The following is an 18475-nucleotide window of genomic DNA, read 5'->3' on the forward strand; positions in this document are numbered from 1 at the left end:
TACTCAGCGATGCTTTAAAAAGGGAAATGTTAATATGTCCATCAAGTTTAAGATTCCACTGCGGTTCCAGTTCTCAGGTCTTCTTTTTGAGGCCAAAGATTCTGAAATTTAAGGGTTTTAAGAGAAGATTTAAACATTGCTTTGTCCAACGATCACATCGAGTCAGAGAGATAAGATTTTTCACCAAGATTTCCCTCCAGTCATTTTTTTTCCCACTTGCCAAAAGCAATTAAAGGGGTGAAAAATTCATGACGTTTGTGTCTGACTTGTATCAAAACCTGCTAAACGCTTCCTCTCTCTCCTTCCCACCCTCTCAAATTTGGCAGGTGCAAAGACATTAAAAGGTTGCTGGTGAGCTTCATGTATTTGCAGAGCCTCTTTCAACCAAAGAGCAGGTAAGATTCTCCCCTGTGAAACCTCCTGATGCCATAAACACAGATTTTTAAGAAAAGTTTCCATGATGGCCTGCCTTGGTGGGAGAACCGGGGCTGGTCTGCTCCACAGCAGACTATGGTTCCCTGCATGGCGTAACAGCTGCCATATTAGTAAGTTAGAGTAGTGTTGTTTTCTTAGCTACTTTCAGTTTTAGTGGCCCCCTTTTTCTTTCTTGGGTCTGTGATCTTGCAGCTGAACACACACAGAGACACACACGTAGTAATCAGTGCTCAGTCATTGCAGGGTGCAAAAACTGGCTGCTCCCTACGCAGCTTTTATTGTTTATATACAGTTTACAAGCAGCAAAAGTTTCTACATGACAATACCATTTCGTTGGTTAAATAAGAATAAGAAACCAGAGGTCAGAAACAGGGAATAGTAATGGCAATAACATCTTGTTGATGTGAGCTAGCTGTTATCAGACTGGCAAGGTCAAACAGAGCTGCGCACTTTCACATGGCCATGGTGATGTGAGGGAGGGGAGATAGATCTAGAGAAGAAGAAGCACACAGGCATTGGAGGGGCAGTTTTCCACACACGACCTTTGCCTGGCTCCCACCTCTACACATGCACACACACCAGTGGTTCTCAACCTTCTTTAATGTCACGACCCCCAACCGGTCGTAAGTCGAGGACTACTCCACCGGTCGTAAGTCGAGGACTAAACTGGTGCAGCACCGTTTGCAGAATGGGACTTTTGGCGGGCTCAGCAGGGCAGAGATAGCCTGGACCATTCCTATTGGCTTTGGAAAGCCAATAGAATTAGACTCTATTCAAGAGAGTCTCTTCTGTTGGCTTTCAAAAGCCAATAGAATAAAAGGGAGGAGCACAGCTAAGGAAAAGGGGGAAAAAAATGGCGGACTGCGTTGTTTGGCGACCCCCGTGAAATGGTCGTTCGACCCCAAATGGGGTCCCGACCCACAGGTTGAGAACCACTGACACACACACACGTTCGGTGGGCTCTTGGTTCAGATGGAGCCCCGTTGCGGATTTGTCGCGGGGACTCTGTTCAGGTACTCACACTCCCCCTGGTTTCCCGAGCTGAGTTTTCTACACAGTTGTGGCTGCCTCCTGGTTGCAGCGGCTCAGTCCTCTGCCTTTTTCTCTCTCGTCTCTCCTCAGTTCTGCCGACTCGGAGCTGACCTCTCTCTGCCAGTCAGTCCTGGAAGAATTCAACCTCTGCCTTTTCTACCTGTCCTCTTCGCCCCACACCAGCTCTACCCCGGAGGAGGAGGAGGATTGGGAGAACGGCTGCTCCTTCTTGCCGGACCTGCTCATCTTCCGCATGATTGTCATCTGCCTGATGAGCGTTCACAGCCTCAAGAGGGCAGGTAAGTGGCACAGCTCGCAGGCTCAGAGCCAGGAGCTCCGGGTTCCGGATTAACTATACTCTGGGTTATTGTACAGGTGAAACTCGAAAAATTAGAATATCATGCAAAAGTTCCATTTATTTCAGTAATGCCACGTAAAAGGTGAACCTAATATATGAGATGGACTCATTACATGCAAAGCAAGATAGTTCACGCCGTGATGTGTCATAAGTGAGATGATTACGGCTTACAGCTTATGAAAACCCCAAATCCACAATCTCAGAACATTAGAATATGGTGTAAAAGTTCAATATTCTAGGCTCAAAGTGTCTCACTCTAATCAGCTAATTAAGCCATAACACCTGCAAAGGGTTCCTGTGCTTGATTGGCCAGCAAACTCGCCTGACCTGAACCCCATAGAGCAGTGGTTCTCAACCTTTTTAATGCCGGGACCCCCCAACCGGTCATAAGTTGAGGACTACTCAACCGGTCGTAAGTCGAGGACTACTCAACTGCTGCAGCACCGTTTGCAGAATGGGACTTTTGGCGGGCTCAGCAGGGCAGAGACAGCCTGGACAATTCCTCTTGGCTTTTGAAAGCCAATAGAATTAGACTCTATTCAAGAGAGTCTCTTCTATTGGCTTTCAAAAGCCAATAGAATAAAAGGGAGCAGCACAGCTAAGGAAAAGGGGGAAAAAAATGGCGGACTGTGTTGTTTGGCGACCCCCGTGAAATGGTCGTTCGAGCCCAAATGGGGTCCCGACCCACAGGTTGAGAACCACTGCCATAGAGAATCTATGGGGCGTTGCCAAGAGAAAGATGAGAGACACGAGACCAAACAATGCAGAAGAGCTGAAGGCCGCTACTGAAGCATCCTGGTCTTCCATAACACCTCAGCAGTGCCACAGGCCGATAGCTTCCATGCCACGCCGCACTGAGGCAGTAATTGCTGCAGAAGGGGCCCAAACCAAGTACTGAGTTACATATACATGCTTATACTTTCCAGAGGTCCGATATTGTTCTACGTACAATCCTTGTTTTATTGATTGCCTGTAATATTCTAATGTTCTGAGATTGTAGATTTGAGGTTTTCATGAGCTGTAAGCCGTAATCATCTCACTTACGACACATCACGGCGTGAACTATCTTGCTTTGCACGTAATGAGTCTACCTCATATATTAGGTTCACCTTTTAAGTGGCATTACTGAAATAAATGAACTTTTGCACGATATTCTAATTTTTCGAGTTTCACCTGTAAAGCAGCAGCCCCCCCCCCACACACACCTTTTGGGCACCAGAGACCAGTTCCATGGACAGAGGTTTTTCTGTGGCCTGGAGGTAGCCTGGTTCCTTGTGCTACCTGCATCCTGCAGATGGGGCTTCGCTTGTTTGCGTGGCCCAGTTGCGGGCATGCCACGGCCCAGTGCCGCTTCATGGACCAGGGGTTTGGGGACACTTCCTAAAAGGAATGTTTCCTTCCAGCCCCTCGGGTGTGGTGGAGGCCTGCTTGTGGCGGGGTCTCTCCTGACTCCTCCTCCACATGACAGGTAGTCCTCAACTTACAACAGTTTGTTTCGTGACCGATCAAAGTTACAACAGCAGTGAAAAAAGTGACTTAGGACCGTTTTTCAAGCCTAAGACCATTGCGGCATCCCCATGGTTACATGATCAAAATTGGGATGCTTGGCAACTGACTCATGTTTATGACGGTTGCAGCATCCCGGGGTCTTGTGGTCTCCTTTTGTGAGCTTCTGGCAAGCAAAGTCGATGGAAAAATCAGATTCACTTAATAACCCTGTTAATAAATTAACAATGAAGTGATTCGCTTAACAAACGTGTCAGGAAAGGTTGTAAAATGGAGCAGGATTCACTTAGCAAATGTCTCATTTAACGACATAAATTTTGGGCTCAATTGTGGTCGTACGTCAGGGACTACCTGTATTGCTAAAAGTGGCCAGTGCAGCACATAACAAGTAGACTGTGTCTGTGGAGATGCTCAGTCATCCAGATCATGGTTGTCCCCAAAATGCTTTTCCAAAACCCCAATGGACTTTCCTGGTTTTTTGTTTTCCTTGAAACATTTCGCTTCTCATCCAAGAAGCTTCTTCCATTCTGGCTTCTGCTTCAGTCAAAACTGAAGAAGTTTCTTGGAAGAGAAGCAAAACATTTTCAGGGGAAAAAAAAAACCCCAAAAAGTCCAGCCAAGAAAGAAGACCAATGTAATATCAATATAAGATGAATTCGGTCCTTAAACGTACATCTAATCTATGTAGAAACCCATTGCTCCACCTTCCCATTTTTAGAATATAAAGGCATTTCAAAAATTGGTAAACGACTCCACACATTCATTGCTTAACCCAGTGGTTCTCAACCTGTGGGTCGGGACCCCATTTGGGGTCGAACGACCATTTCACGGGGGTCGCCAAACAATGCAGTCCGCCATTTTTCCCCCTTTTCCTTAGCTGTGCTCCTCCCTTTTATTCTATTGGCTTTCAAAAGCCAATAGGAATTGTCCAGGCTGTCTCTGCCCTGCTGAGCCCGCCAAAAGTCCCATTCTGCAAACGGTGCTGCACCAGTTGAGTAGTCCTCGACTTACGACCGGTTGGGGGTCACGGCATTAAAAAGGTTGAGAACCACTGGCTTAACCTGAGGACAGTAAGTGTCTTTCTGCTGTGGTTTAGCTAACATGGGCAGCCAGCCCCTGTTTGCACCAGTTGCTTGATAATAATTGTATGTTAATTGGTTTTGATGTTCCTTTGTTTTTAACTTTTTATATTTTAGCTTATACGTAACTGTAAGCTGCCCAGAGGTACTGTATGGTAAGATGTGGGGAGGGGGGCATAAATGTTATAAATAAATAAATGTTTATTTGGATGTGGATTTTTTTTTTTTTTTTTTAGTTTGGGCATTGTGTGCTCTTTGAATATGGTTGTCGTCTTTTCTGAATCCAGGTGTAACCGTGGCTGGTTCTCATTTTCCCTGCAGGCTCCAAACAGTACAGTGCAGCCATTGCCTTCACCCTGGCCCTCTTTTCACACCTGATTAACCATGTCAACATCCGCCTCCAGGCCGAACTGGAAGAAGGAGAGAACCCAGTTCCAGCCTTCCAGAACGATGGCACCGGTAAGGACACGTCTTCCCTGGAGAGCTGCTCTTTTGGGCAGATCAGCCCCTGATCCTGGGGGCAAAGTAGCTGGAGTCAGACCCCCCCCCTTGACCCATCTCTTAAGAGCAATGCATGGAGAACACACATATTGCCTAGTTGACTAACAGGTTATGTTTCTGAGTGCTTAAGGCAGCATATTTGTTTTAATTATATCTGTAAGGACCCACCCCACTTTACATCTTAAGAAGACAGAACTCTTGGAATATCCCTTCCAATAGGCATCTTTATTACCGTAAATGCTGGCGTACAAGGCGACCCGGCGTATAAGACGACCCCCGTCTTTATAGCCGGGCCGCATTCCTAGAACGTCGTCTTATACGCCGGAAACTACCCGTATTTCCGGCGTATAAGACGACTCGGCGTATAAGATGACCCCCGTCTTTGGCGCTGATTTCAGCGCTCGCGGAAGTCACCTTATACGCCAGCATTTACGGTAAGAGAAGATGGTGGCAGGCGTTCTAGACAGGACTTGGGGGCCAAGCCCTACGGTTCAAGGTTTTAAGGGGTTCCCAGCAACCCCACCCCTTCCAGGGACAATCCCAGGCGTTACATTTCCACCCCCGTTTTTCTCACTGCCGGCAGAAGGGAGACTTCAGAGGGGAGTAGATGAAAGCTGATGGCCCCGTTGTTATGGTTAGCCCAGTGGTTCTCCACCTGTGGGTCGGGACCCCATTTGGGCTCGAATGACGATTTCACGGGGGTCGTCAAACAACGCAGTCCGCCATTTTTTCCCCCCTTTTCCTTAGCTGTGCTACTCCCTTTTATTCTATTGGCTTTTGAAAGCCAATAGAATAGACTCTCTTGAATAGAGTCTAAGTCTATTGGCTTTCAAAAGCCAACAGGAATTGTCCAGGCTGTCTCTGCCCTGCTGAGCCCGCCAAAAGTCCCATTCTGCAAACGGTGCTGCCCCAGTTGAGTAGTCCTCGACTTACGACCGGTTGAGTAGTCCTCGACTTACGACCGGTTGGGGGGTCGCGGCATTAAAAAGGTTGAGAACCACTGACCTACGGGATCCACAGCATGTCCTTTCCGCCAGAACGATCGATGGCTCAGATTGGGGGGGGGGCAAGGTCTGCTGTGGCTCGGGGGTTGTGAGCTCCAGCTGTGGCTCGGCTGTCCTTGCAGAGGACTCCGAGGTCCGGGAGTCGGCGAACTCGGTCGAGAGAGCAACGGAGGCCGACTCCGCCGTCCACCGAGCCCCGGGGGAGCCCCGGCAGAACGACAGCCCCAAGGGCAAGAAGTACCCGCGCCTCTCTTGCCTGCGCCGTCGCCGCCGGGCCCAGAAGCTGGACGAGAGCGATCTGAGCGAGGGCTTCGATTCGGATTCCAGCCCGGAGTCCACCAAAGTGAGCGGCGCCTCGGATACCGGCTCCGAGAAGAGCGACGAGGAGGCCGAGGCGGCGTTCGACATGGAGACCGATTCCGACATGAACAGCCAGGAGTCCCGATCAGATCTGGAGGACATGGAGGAGGAGGAGGAGGTGGTGGCGGCGGCCGAGGCCGAAGGGGCCGGCCGGCCTGGGGGGGTCAAGAACGGGACCAGGGGAGCCCCGGATTCGGTGGCAGGCGAAGGGGGTCGTCTGGCGGACTCAAAGGACTCTGGCCTTGCCAAGACGGACCCTCCGGAGCCCGTGGCCAACGGGCCAGGCTCCTCGGTCAGCAGCGAGGCCAGCATCGCCAGCAACCTGCAGGCCATGTCCACGCAGCTCTTCCAGACCAAGCGATGCTTCCGGCTGGCCCCCACTTTCAGCAACGTCCTCCTCAAGCCGGGCTGTGGGCCGCCCGCCCCGAAGGAAGCGGCAGGAGATGGCAAGCTTTGCGTCAACGGGGACGTGGAGAGGTCCGCTGCACCTGAGCCAGGTGAGCTGCAGAGAGGTGCTGGTTGGGGAAGACAGGCGGAGGGGCAGGGAAGGGGAAGCAGGGTTTACCTGTGGGGCAGGAATCTGCAGGCTGAGGTCCGGTGCAAAGACAGCGTTGATTTCAGAACCGATTTCAATACGGTTTTGGTGCTTGCCTTGTGGTTTCCATGCATTGCTAGTCTCCCAAGTTGTGGGCAGGCGCTCCGCAGGAAAAAGGATCAAAGTCTTCGGCTCACGGTTGCGTTAATGGCTCCGGTCAGGCAGATAGAAGTAGCAGTTCATTTAGTGACCGTTCAAAGTTACAACGGCACTGGGAAAAAAAGGGACTTAGGACCGTTTTTTGCACTTAACGTCCGTTGCAGCATCCCCGCAGTCACGTGATCAAAATTCAAACGCTTGGCAATTGACTCACATTTATGACGGTTGCAGTACCTGGGGGGGGGGTTTCGCGTGATCCCCTTTTGCGACCTGACAAGCAGAATCAACGGGCAAGCCAGGTTCACTTAACAACCGTGTTGCTAACTTAACAACCGCAGCGATTCACGTCACAACGGGCAAAAAGCCGTCAAATGGGGGCAACACTCACGGAACAAGCGTCTCACTTAGCCACAGAAATGTTGGGCTCGGTTACGGCCGTGAGTCGAGGACTACCTGTATTTGGATTACGTAATGCTAATAACCCCTTGGCCGCCCTAATTGCCATTGAAGGGAGCTGCCTGCTCCTGTCCTGTTCTGCGCGTCTTTGCCCGTCACTCGGTCTTCCGGTTTCTTGAGTGTAACAGTCTTATTTCTTTGGTCCCAGACGACGTTTCCGAGTCGGAAGAAAGCATCTCCAGCAGCAGATCCTGTCGGAACGAGCGTTCTCTGCAAGAGAAGCTGGAAATCATAAGTGGACAAGGGCTGCTGCCGACGGTCAAGGTGTTCCTGGACTGGCTGAGAACCAACACCGACCTCATCATCATGTGTGCGCAGGTGAGCGAGTGGCTCTCAGGCCCCCCTTGTCTTCTCCTTTCTTCTGCCCCCCTTGGGTTCTCATGCTGGGTCGGTTCACAGGAATCACACACACACACACCCCTGCCTCCCAAAATCAGGAATGAACTTGGCTTGGTGGCAAAGGGTCAGGAAGCATGCAAAAGAGCAACTTGGCAGTGCTGATCTGCAAATTCGCACGGTTGGAGTGGCTGGCCTGCATCGGATACATCCTGAAGGAGAATCGGGTGCCTTTTGGGGTCAGGTCTCCAGGCCGCGTGACTAAACTCGGGGTGCATGGCAACACGCCTGCATTGTTGGCCGTTTGCAGCATCCCCCAGTCAGGTGGCCGTGTTTTGCGACGGCTTTGCTGAAAAACCAGCATTTGTGGCTTTCAGCAAAACCATGCCCGGAGGCAACCATCGGTCGGCTTAATGGCCTTGGCATTCGCTCAACAACTTGACACAAAAAAAGGTCGCAAAATTGGGTCAATCACATTACTGACCCGCTTTACAACTGTTAACCGTAGGCTCCCTTGCGGTGGTGTGTCAAGGACAGGGGTCTTCAAACTTGGCCCTTTTATGACTTGTGGAGTTCAACTCCCAGAATTCCTCAGCCAGCCGTGCTGGCTGAGGAATTCTGGGAGTTGGTCCACAAGTCATGAAGGGGCCTTAGTTGCTCCATGCTGGCTGAGGAATTCTGGGAGTTGAAGTCCTCAAGTCGTGAAGGGGTCATAGTTCCCCATGCTGGCTGAGGAATTCTGGGAGTTGAAGTCCACAAGTCATAAAAGAGCCAAGGTGGCCTACCCCTGTCTTAAGTCCTCCTGTTCTAAGCGGTGAGCCTCCTAGACCAGGAGTAGGCAACCTTGGCTCTTTTATGATTCGTGGTGGCTCAGGAATTCTGGGAGTTGAAGTCCACGAGGGCTGGCTGAGGAATTCTGGGAGCTGAAGTCCACAAGTCATAAAAGGGCCAAGTTTGAAGGCCCTTGGTCAAGGATAACTTGGACACTCTGCAGTCAAGCCGCACACTCAGTTGGAGTCTTCCTTGCTAGTTTGATGCTTTCCTAGTTTTCCACTGTTTTGATGAGCAAAGGCCCGGGTGTCTGACAGGATTGTCTGGCTTGTGTCTTCAGGTGTCCCGTTCCCACAGGTGAGAACGTGTTGGAGGAAAGCAAACTGGTCCCATCTCACCTGGGGCAGTTCCCAGGAGATCTTCTGTCGGATGGGCTGGTTTGCAGGACCAGCTCTGCGGAAGAAGCAGGAGCAAAATAGAATTGGGGGGGGGGTGTCACTCCGACCCTCTTTTTAACTAATCAGAGAGAATATCTGAAGCTCAGGGTTGAACCGGGGGTCCTTGGTGTTCTCTGAACTTGGTGGTTTTCTTGCAGACATTTCATGAGCAGACTAGGGAACATCATGTGTGCTTGAGCCGTGATCAGTGACGATCGGTACACTGATGATGTCGCCTTGTCGGGTCATGAAACGTCTGCAAGAAAACCTCAAAGCTTAGAGAGCATCAAGGACCCCACAGTCATCGTCGTCCTCCCCCTCCTCCCTGAAAACCCCATTCTCTTCCAATACTAATGAAGTTACTGTCATGTGTCTGACTAATGAAACCCTTCAAAGAACTTTCAGGCATGGTTTAACCTAAAAAGCCTTTATTAGTGTAGAGGAGTGTCAGCACGGCATGGAGAAATGCCAAGATCTGAATTTCCCTTCCTTTGCACACAACATCCCAGGCATTTCCCCTCTGCTATTTTGGGAGGAGATTCACATCTTCCAATTAACCTGGAGGGCAAAGATTCCCTTCCAGTGGGCTTTTCTCTCTTCTCTCAATCTCATCTGAATTAACTCTAAAAGTATCAGACAGTTCTGCATATTTTGTCAAAGCAAGAATATTCAATATTAGCAGCGTTGATAGTTACCTAATAGGGTAATGAAACATCTGCAAGAAAACCACCAAGCTCAGAGAGCATCAAGGACCCCACAGTCCTTTTCCTCTCCTCCTCTTCCTCCTCTTCCTCCTCCTCCTCCTCCTCCTCCTCCTCCTCCTCCTCCTCCTCCTCCTCCTCCCTTCTGCAACTCCCCCTCCCTTCTAGCACCAGTGATGTTCCCTAGCTGGGTCATGAAACGTCTACAAGAAAACCTCCAAGCTCAGAGAGCATCAAGGACTCCCCTTTCTTATATCACAGCTGATTTAAATCCCCCATTCCTTATTGTGTTTTCCTCTTTCTTTAAGGAGTATCTCTGGGTTAAAATCCACGTTATTTGGGCCCCGAAGGATCTCCCACTTTATTCTCCCAATAGTTTGATGCTTTGTCTTTGGAAGAAGCAAACCTCATGAAGCAGATACTTTTAATGCCCGAGTGAGACCTAAAGCTGGATATCCTCCAATATTCAAACACCCATTTGTGCTTGTTTCTCTCCTTGTAGAGTTCCCAGAGTTTATGGAATCGGCTTTCCGTCCTCCTGAACCTGCTTCCTTCAGCGGGAGACCTGCAAGAATCAGGTACCCTTTCAAGAAATTGTCTTTTCTTTCTTCATTTTCCCCCTCTCTGAATATGCATTGCCTGCGTGGTTCAGCGCTCACTATTTGCTTATGCGTCCCTTCAACTCAAACGGTCCAATTCTCCAAATTTGCTCATTAGCACGAGCAGGAAGTTTTGTCTTGTCGCTTCCTGCAGTGTACAGTGGGCGGTGTACAGATACAGCAGTGGCCAAAATTGTGGAAACCTTTTGGGAAAAGTATACAGCAGAAATGCCACCTTTGGTTAAGTGTCCACCCATTTTTCTTCCAATTTCTTCATCACTGTAGCCTTGTCCACTTAGTAATACTATTTTACATCGCTTTCTGGGCAACCGGTCAGCTCTTTGCATCACGACTTTAATTTTATTACATTTTACAAGCTCACTAAATGAAAAAACACCAAAAAACCTCAACCAACTTGATAGCGATCACATAACACACTGACAAACGTCCTCCTCTCAGCTTCAATACATAACATCGATAACTGGATCCTCCTGTGATCTGATTGGCTCATTGCCAAAACAAGTTGACACCCGATTTCTAAACACTTGTGCTCATTGGCTACAATCAGATGAAGAAAAGCTACCTGAGATCAACCTTAAGCACCTTGTGCTTCCTTTTTTCTGGTTATTTGGCTATAACTTTTCATAGAATACAGTACAGATAATTGAACAAACTATGTTGCATTACGTTCTTGATTAAATGATCTTTTCATGGATATATAATTTTATGATACTACTCCAAAAACAAAAGTGGTGTTATTAGCCATCAAACCTCAAAAATACACTTTTCCCAAAAGGTTTCCACAATTTTGGCCTCTCCTGTAGACATTAAAAAAGATATACTTACGACCACAGTTGTCCCTAAAATTTATGTTGCTAAAGCGAGACAGTTATTAAAGTGAATTTTGCCCCACTTTACGACCTTTCTTGCCACCGTTGTTAAGTGAATCACTGCAGTTGTTAAATTACTAACAGGGTTGTTAAATTAATCCGGCTTCTTCCCCATTGACTTTGCTTGCCAGAAAAGGGGGTCACATGATCCTGGGACACTGGAACCGTCCTAAATATGAGTCAGTTGCCGAGCGTCCAGATTTTGATTTTGTGCCCCTGGGGATGCTGCAAGGGTCGTTAAGTGTGGAAGACGGTCATAATTCACTTTTTTCCGTGCTGGGTGTAACTTTGAAGGGGTCGCTAAATGAGCAGTTGTCAGTCGAGGACTCTCTGTATATAAGCATTATTCTAATAAAATAGTTAAAAACAAGAATAAAACGATTAAAGTTCAGAATTAGAAATGGCCCCGGAGGGGCTTCAGGGCTTTCTTCCCTCTTGGTGACTGTCTCCCTTCTTCCTCCCGGTGCTGCAGCGTTGTTTCTCTCCAGCGAAGTGAAGAGCATGTTGCCGGGTTGCGAACTTCCCGACCTGAGTACCTGCTCGCTCCTCCCAGAAGATGTGGCCCTCCGCAACCTGCCCCCCTTGAAGGGCGCGCACAAGAGGTTTAACTTCGAGCAGGACCGGCCCGCCCTTACCGAAGTGGAGGAGGTGATGGAGATTCCTTTTTTAAAAAAAAACAAAAACAAAACAAACCCTAAAAGTTAGATTTGGGTTGAGGACTACAATCGCAATAGCACTTAGACCAGCGGTTCTCAAACTTTTTAATGCCGCGACCCCCCAACCGGTCATAAGTTGAGGACTACTCAACTGGTCGTAAGTCGAGGACTACTCAACTGGTGCAGCACCGTTTGCAGAATGGGACTTTTGGCAGGCTCAGCAGGGCAGAGACAGCCTGGACAATTCCTATTGGCTTTTGAAAGCCAATAAAATTAGGTTCTATTCAAGAGAGTCTCTTCTATTGGCTTTCCAAAGCCAATAGAATAAAAGGGAGGAGCACAGCTAAGGAAAAGGGGGAAAAAATGGCGGACTGCGTTGTTTGGTGACCCCCATGAAATGGTCGTTCGACCCCAAATGGGGTCCCGACCCACAGGTGGAGAACCACTGAATTAAGTGCTTGCGTATTGTTTAGGACAGTGGTCCCCAACCTTTTGGGCACCAGGGACCTGTTCCTTGGAGAGAGGTTTTCCATGGACCAGGAGGGCTGTGCTTTCGTGTGCTGCCTGCATCCCGCAGATGGGACTTTGCTTGTTTGCGCGGCCCATTTTGTGGCATACCACGGACCAATGCCAGTCCACACACTGGGAGGTTGAGGACCCCTGGTTTAGGAAACAGGCTCTCCATACCAATAGCTGACTTTGGCTGGCTGAAGCTTCTCAAGAGGCTCAGCTGAGATTCCATTCTTCCTTCGGTGCAATCTTTCCCCCCCCCCTCCCCTTGCTAATGTCAGGCCGTCAGCTCATGAAGCTTGGGTAGGAGAGAGGCAGCCCTGACTGGATGTTTCTCAAACTAGACTCCCTTTGCGAGGCAGATCTTGTTCGCCTTCTTTGAGAGCTCCTCTGCCAGCTAATTGCAGGGGGCAGTTTGAGCTCTGGCTGGGCTGAGCCGGTTACGCACTCCATCCAATGAGCCGAGGTGGCACAGCAGTTAGAGTCCAGTACTGCAGGCCACTTTAGCTGACTGTGTTCAGCAGGCCAGCGGTTCAAATCTCACCGGCTCAAGGTTGACTCAGCCTTCCATCCTTCCGGGGTAGGTCAAATGAGGACCCAGATTGTTGGGGGCAATGTAAATATATATATATATATATATAATATATATATATATATACATTGCTTACTGGTGTACACCGCTTAGAGCAGTGGTTCTCAACCTTTCTAATGCCGCGACCCCATAATACAGTTCCCCATGTTGTGGTGACCCCCAACCACTTATACATCACCGGGTGCCAGGGGCGTGGCCAAAGAAAAGGGGGAAAAAATGGTGGACAGCCTTGTTTGGCGACCCCCGTGAAATGGTCGTTCGACCCCGAATGGGGTCCCGACCCACAGGTTGAGAACCACTGAGAGTGCTTGCACTTAAAGCGGTATATAAGTCTCATAAATAAATAAATAAATCCATCCATCCATCCTCTTCCCAGCTATTTCAGTAGCCTTCTCCTTGGCTGATCTCCCCCTGGTTCTGCCCTAAAGATGCCCTCTCTCCTCTCCCCACAGTCCGTGGTTCGCATCTGTTGCATTCGAAGCTTCGGCCATTTCATCACCCGTTTGCAAGGCAGCATCCTGCAGTACAACTCCGAGGTGGGGATCTTCATCAGCATCGCGCAATCGGAGCAGGACGGCCTCCTGCAGCAGGCCCAGGCGCAGTTCCGCATGGTGAGCCCGGAGGGGAAACCAAGGCTGGGTTGGGTGCTGATGGTGGGGCAGGCAAAGAACTAGCGGACCGGCGCTCCGTCTGCCACGTCACTAGTCCCAGCCATTTGGTGGTCGTCTTCTTCACTTCCTCTTTTACCGCTTCGGGTGTCGAGGGAGACGGTTGGCTCCTTTTACGATGTCTTCTCTGGAAAATCAGTTGATTTGTAAAAGGAGGCCTCTCTCGGCGTTGGTGAAAAGCTTGGACACACTGAGGTGTTTGGTGACATTGAGAGGGGTGAGGGGAGAGTTTTGTATGTAAATTTTGTGTGGTCAGCGTGATTGGAAAAAAAAAACTACGTTATCTGGTATCTGTCATAGAATTAAGCATTATGCAAATTCACTCTTCACAATTGGGTTTTTTGGAAGCTGCATCCTAAAGGTATTGTCCTAGAGCAGTGGTGGCGAACCGATGGCACGGGTGCCAGAGGTGGCACTCAGAGCCCCCTCTGGGGGCACGTGCGCCATCGCCCCAGTCCTAGGTCTTCAGCTGGGTTTTATAAAACCTTTTTGCTTTAGGCCTCCGCTGCCATGTGCAAAAAAAAAAAAAAAAAGTTCAATCAATCAGTCAGTTTCAACTTCTCGCGGGGAAAAAAAAGATCTCGCAAAGTTGGAATTGATTGATTGAACTTTTTAGTCCCACCCAGTCTGCCGTTACCACCGCAGCCACGCCCACCCAATGGGCAACACCCACCCAATGGGCAACACCCACCCAATGGGCCACACCCACCCGGCACCCGACGATGCATAAGTGGGTTTTGGGTTGCAGTTTGGGCCCTCAGTCTCTAAAAGGTTCGCCATCACTGGCCTAGAGGGAACCACTAGACCGCATCTGGGAAACGGAGTTGTCGTAGCTCGAAAAGCAGGCTGACGCGGTGTGCCCTGTCTCCCTCCCCTAGGCTGCCGAGGAAGCCCGCCGGAACAGGCTGATGCGTGACATGGCTCAGCTTCGGCTGCAGGTACAGGGGGGGTGGGCCGAGTGGGGAGGAAGGATGGACCGGTTGGGGCTGCTATGGATCTGTTTGACTTGGAACCCTGCTCCAATCAGATCCATCCTTCTGGGCAAGGAAAGAACCTGCCTTGCCCAATCATTTATTTCGTTCATTTGATTTGACTTGACTTATAAGGCTATCCATCTTGTGAAACATGTCCGCCTGGCCAATGCAATTAAATAACAATAGCGCTTAGACTTATATACCGCCCCATTTACAGCATTCTCTGGGTGGTTTTACAGAGTCAGCATGTCGCCCCCAAACAATCTGGCTCCTCCTTTTATCAACCTCCGAAGGCCGACTCTCAATCTTGAGCTGATCGGGATTGAACTCCTGGCTTTGGGCAGAGTTAGCCCGCAATACTGCATTCTAACCACGGCGCCACCATGGCTCATACATCAGTGTAACAAACCCCAGGGGAAAAAGTAAGACGCACGTGGCAAAACGGAGAGGCAAAGAACACATGCCTTGCACTAAATATGAGCCGAGGTGACGCAGCAGTTAGAGTGCAGTACTGCAGGCCGCTTTAGCTGACTGTGTTCAGCAGGTCAGCGGTTCAAATCTCACCGGCTCAAGGTTGACTAAGCCTTCCATCCTTCCGGGGTAGGTCAAATGAGGACCCAGATTGTTGGGGGCAATGTAAATATATATATACATTGCTTACTGGTGTACACCGCTTAGAGAGTGCTTGCACTTAAAGCGGTATATAAGTCTCATAAATAAATTGCAGTATTCTACAACTCCCATTCATTGCAACCTGCATGTATTGCTTGGTTAATTCTGGGTGAGGAATTGTGGTCAATTTCCGCCTTTGTCACTGGCTCTTCACACACTGAGCTGCAAGCAGCCCCTTTAGAGGTGATGTTTCTCCTCGGAGCATCTTCCCTCCATTGTTTCCATTTCTCCCACCCTCCCCAAACAGCTGGAGGTGTCCCAGTTGGAAGGAAGTCTCCAGCAGCCCAAGGCTCAGTGCGTGATGTCCCCGTATCTGGTCCCAGACACCCAAGCCCTCTGCCAGCATCTCAGCCCCATCAGGCAGCTGGCCGCCAGCGGGAGATTCATCGTCATCATCCCACGGACAGGTAAGCCTGATGCTGGTAGAGCTGAAGCAGAAGGAACCCCAACCAGCCCCTTCCTAGCAGATTTGTCCAAGTGAAGTTCTCTGTACCTAAAGTTCTCTGTACCTGTCTGCAAGGGAACAGGAAGATGTCTGGGAATGCTGGGCCAGGACAGGCGTGGCTTTAGGAAGGTTTGTGACACACACACACACACCCCACGCACTGTGGAGGTTGCAGGGGGGAGGTGGGCAGTGTGCTCTATGGCCTACCACCTATTGTTGTCAAAGGGGAAGTAACCAAAGAATGTTTTGCTCTTGTTTTCTGCTTTTAGTCATTGATGGCTTAGATTTCCTGAAGAAGGACAACGCAGGCGCTCGTGACAGCATCCGATACTTAGAAGCAGAATTTAAAAAGGGAAACAGGTAGGTAGTCCTGTCCCTGTCCCGCTCTTTCCTCCACATATTCATCAGGAGAAGAGGGGAGGGGGGAAGCATTCCAGATGTGAAATTACAGACCCGCTTAAGCATTTTGGATGAACGACATTCCTACAGAAGAAAACTCAAAAAAGAAATTTAAAACAAGCTACTTGCCTTCAGAAATCGTGGGCGCTCCATCACTGGAGGTTTTTTAGAAGAGACTGGACAGCCACTTGTCTGAGATGGTATAGGTTCTGCTGCTTGAGCGGGGGGCTGGACTACAAGACCTCCAAGGTCCCTTCCAGCTTCTCTTCTCTTCCCTTCCCTTCCCTTCCATTCTATTAATTCTAATTATATTCTTATTCTTTTATTCTATTCTATTCATTCCATTCCATTCATTCTAATTATATTCCCATTCTTCTATTCTATTCCATTCCGTTCCATTCATTCTAATTATATTCCCATTCTTCTATTCTGTTCTGTTCCATTCCGTTCCATTCTGTTCTATTCTAATTATATTCCCATTCTTCTATTCTGTTCTGTTCCATTCCGTTCCATTCTGTTCTATTCTAATTATATTCCCATTCTTCTATTCTATTCTATTATATTCCATTCCATTCCATTCCATTCATTCTAATTATATTCCCATTATTCTATTCTATTCTGTTCCATTCTGTTCTATTAATTCTAATTATATTCCCATTCTTCTATTCTGTTCTTTTCTATTCTAGTCTATTCCATTCTATTCCATTCCATTCTTTCCATATTTTTCATTGATTGGAAGATAGTTTTTGCTAAGGGATATTCCTTAACTATTGAGGTAGTCCTCAACTTACAACAGTTGATTTAATGACCATTCAAAGTTACATCGGCTTGAAAAAAGAGACCCATGACCATTTTTCACACAACCATTGCAGCATCCCCCGTGGTCACGTGATCAAAATTCGGGAGCTTAGCAACTGACTCATATTTATGACGGTCGCAGTGTCCCCAGGGGTCACGTGATCCCCTTTTGCTGACCTTCCGACAAGCAAAGTCAGTGGGGGAAAAAACCAGATTTCACTTATCAGCCGTGTGACTAACATAACAGCTGCAATGATTCACTTAACAACTGTGGCAAGAAAGGTCTTAAGGTGGGACAAAATACACTTAACCGTCTCGCTTAGCAATGGAAATTTTGGCCTCAGTTGTGGTCAAGGACTACCTATGCAGGAGAGAAGGGCCATGGGAACGAGATTTTGAAAAAAGACATTCTAAAAGCTGGAAGCAGCCGTTTAACTGTGATAATTTAAAAAAAAAATGTGTAGAAAAACCATCCTTTGGGCTGATGTTTCTCCAAAAGCTCTCCATCCTCAATTTAAGGCCAGCTGCTGCATCTGTGGTAGCTAGTTTGTTCTTCCTTCTATTTAACCTCAGTGAGCCCATTATTTTTCCCACTGTTCTCCTTGACCTTCGTTGCTAGAGCTTGCACTTCATTTGCATCTTCGGCTATCAATATCATCACTACTTAGTAATTTTGTGGTTCTCTCCTGTGATCTTCTCTCCAGGTACATTCGCTGTCAGAAAGAAGCCGGGAAAAGTTTTGAGAGGCATAAACTGAAGAGACAAGATTTAGATGCTTGGTGAGCGTGAAGGCTTGATCCCTTAGCTTAGGGGTCCCCAGCCCCCGGACTACAGCCCATCACCGGGCTGTGGCTTGTTTGGAACTGGACTGCCTGAGTGACTGCCAGCCAGCGCACCAGTGCACGTGCGTGGCTCAATTTGCGCGGGGCGGTTCCCCTCTCTCCCCTCTGCCCACCATAAAGTTTTGAGGCCTTAGCTCAGTGGTTCTCAACCTTTTTAATGCCACGACCCCCCCCCAAACTGGTCATAAGTCGAGGACTACTCAACCGGTCGTAAGTCGAGGACTACTCAACTGGTGCAGCGCCGTTTGCAGAATGGGACTTTGGGCGGGCTCAGCAGGGCAGAGACAGCCTGGACAATTCCTATTGGCTTTGGAAAGCCAATAGAACTAGACTCTATTCAAGAGAGTCTATTCTATTGGCTTTCAAAAGCCAATAGAATAAAAGGGAGGAGCACAGCTAAGGAAAAGGGGGAAAAAATGGCAGACTGCATTGTTTGGCGACCCCCGTGAAATGGTCGTTCGACCCCAAATGGGGTCCCGACCCACAGGTTGAGAACCACTGCCTTAGCTGGATCTTTCTTGACTCCATACCTCCCTGATCTTAGTCACTCGTCTCCACTATTCGGAGCCTGATTTGCGTGAGACCCAGCTCCTTGCAACTTCTTTTTTTTTTTAAAAAAAAAGGAGAAACCCAAGAGTCAAGAATTTCAGATGTGGATAGTTTTTTGCAGCTGGGTGGAGGGAATGTGGGGGCGCCTTGACTTCAAACCGGAGAGCAAGCATTTTGCAATCTGGCGTCTCTCGGGAGTAACGGCCTTCCA

General features: G+C 48.8%; 1 protein-coding gene across 1 annotated transcript in view; it reads left to right on the plus strand.

Moving 5' to 3' along the window:
• The window catches only part of SMG5 (SMG5 nonsense mediated mRNA decay factor), a 35578-nt gene that overhangs the window by 13367 nt on the left and 3736 nt on the right, over nt 1-18475 (plus strand). Inside the window, exons 9-20 of the mRNA XM_039358452.1 lie at nt 327-395; nt 1558-1766; nt 4732-4869; nt 6038-6772; nt 7574-7743; nt 10173-10248; nt 11632-11807; nt 13370-13528; nt 14464-14523; nt 15479-15638; nt 15946-16036; nt 17578-17652. Of these exons, the coding sequence (XP_039214386.1) occupies nt 327-395; nt 1558-1766; nt 4732-4869; nt 6038-6772; nt 7574-7743; nt 10173-10248; nt 11632-11807; nt 13370-13528; nt 14464-14523; nt 15479-15638; nt 15946-16036; nt 17578-17652 (2118 nt within the window). The remainder of the gene's footprint in view (nt 1-326; nt 396-1557; nt 1767-4731; nt 4870-6037; nt 6773-7573; nt 7744-10172; nt 10249-11631; nt 11808-13369; nt 13529-14463; nt 14524-15478; nt 15639-15945; nt 16037-17577; nt 17653-18475) is intronic.

The sequence above is a fragment of the Crotalus tigris genome, unplaced genomic scaffold, assembly GCF_016545835.1.
Source record: "Crotalus tigris isolate CLP2741 ecotype Arizona unplaced genomic scaffold, ASM1654583v1 scf7180000019021.11574027:1482141, whole genome shotgun sequence".
Taxonomy (NCBI): domain Eukaryota; kingdom Metazoa; phylum Chordata; class Lepidosauria; order Squamata; family Viperidae; genus Crotalus; species Crotalus tigris.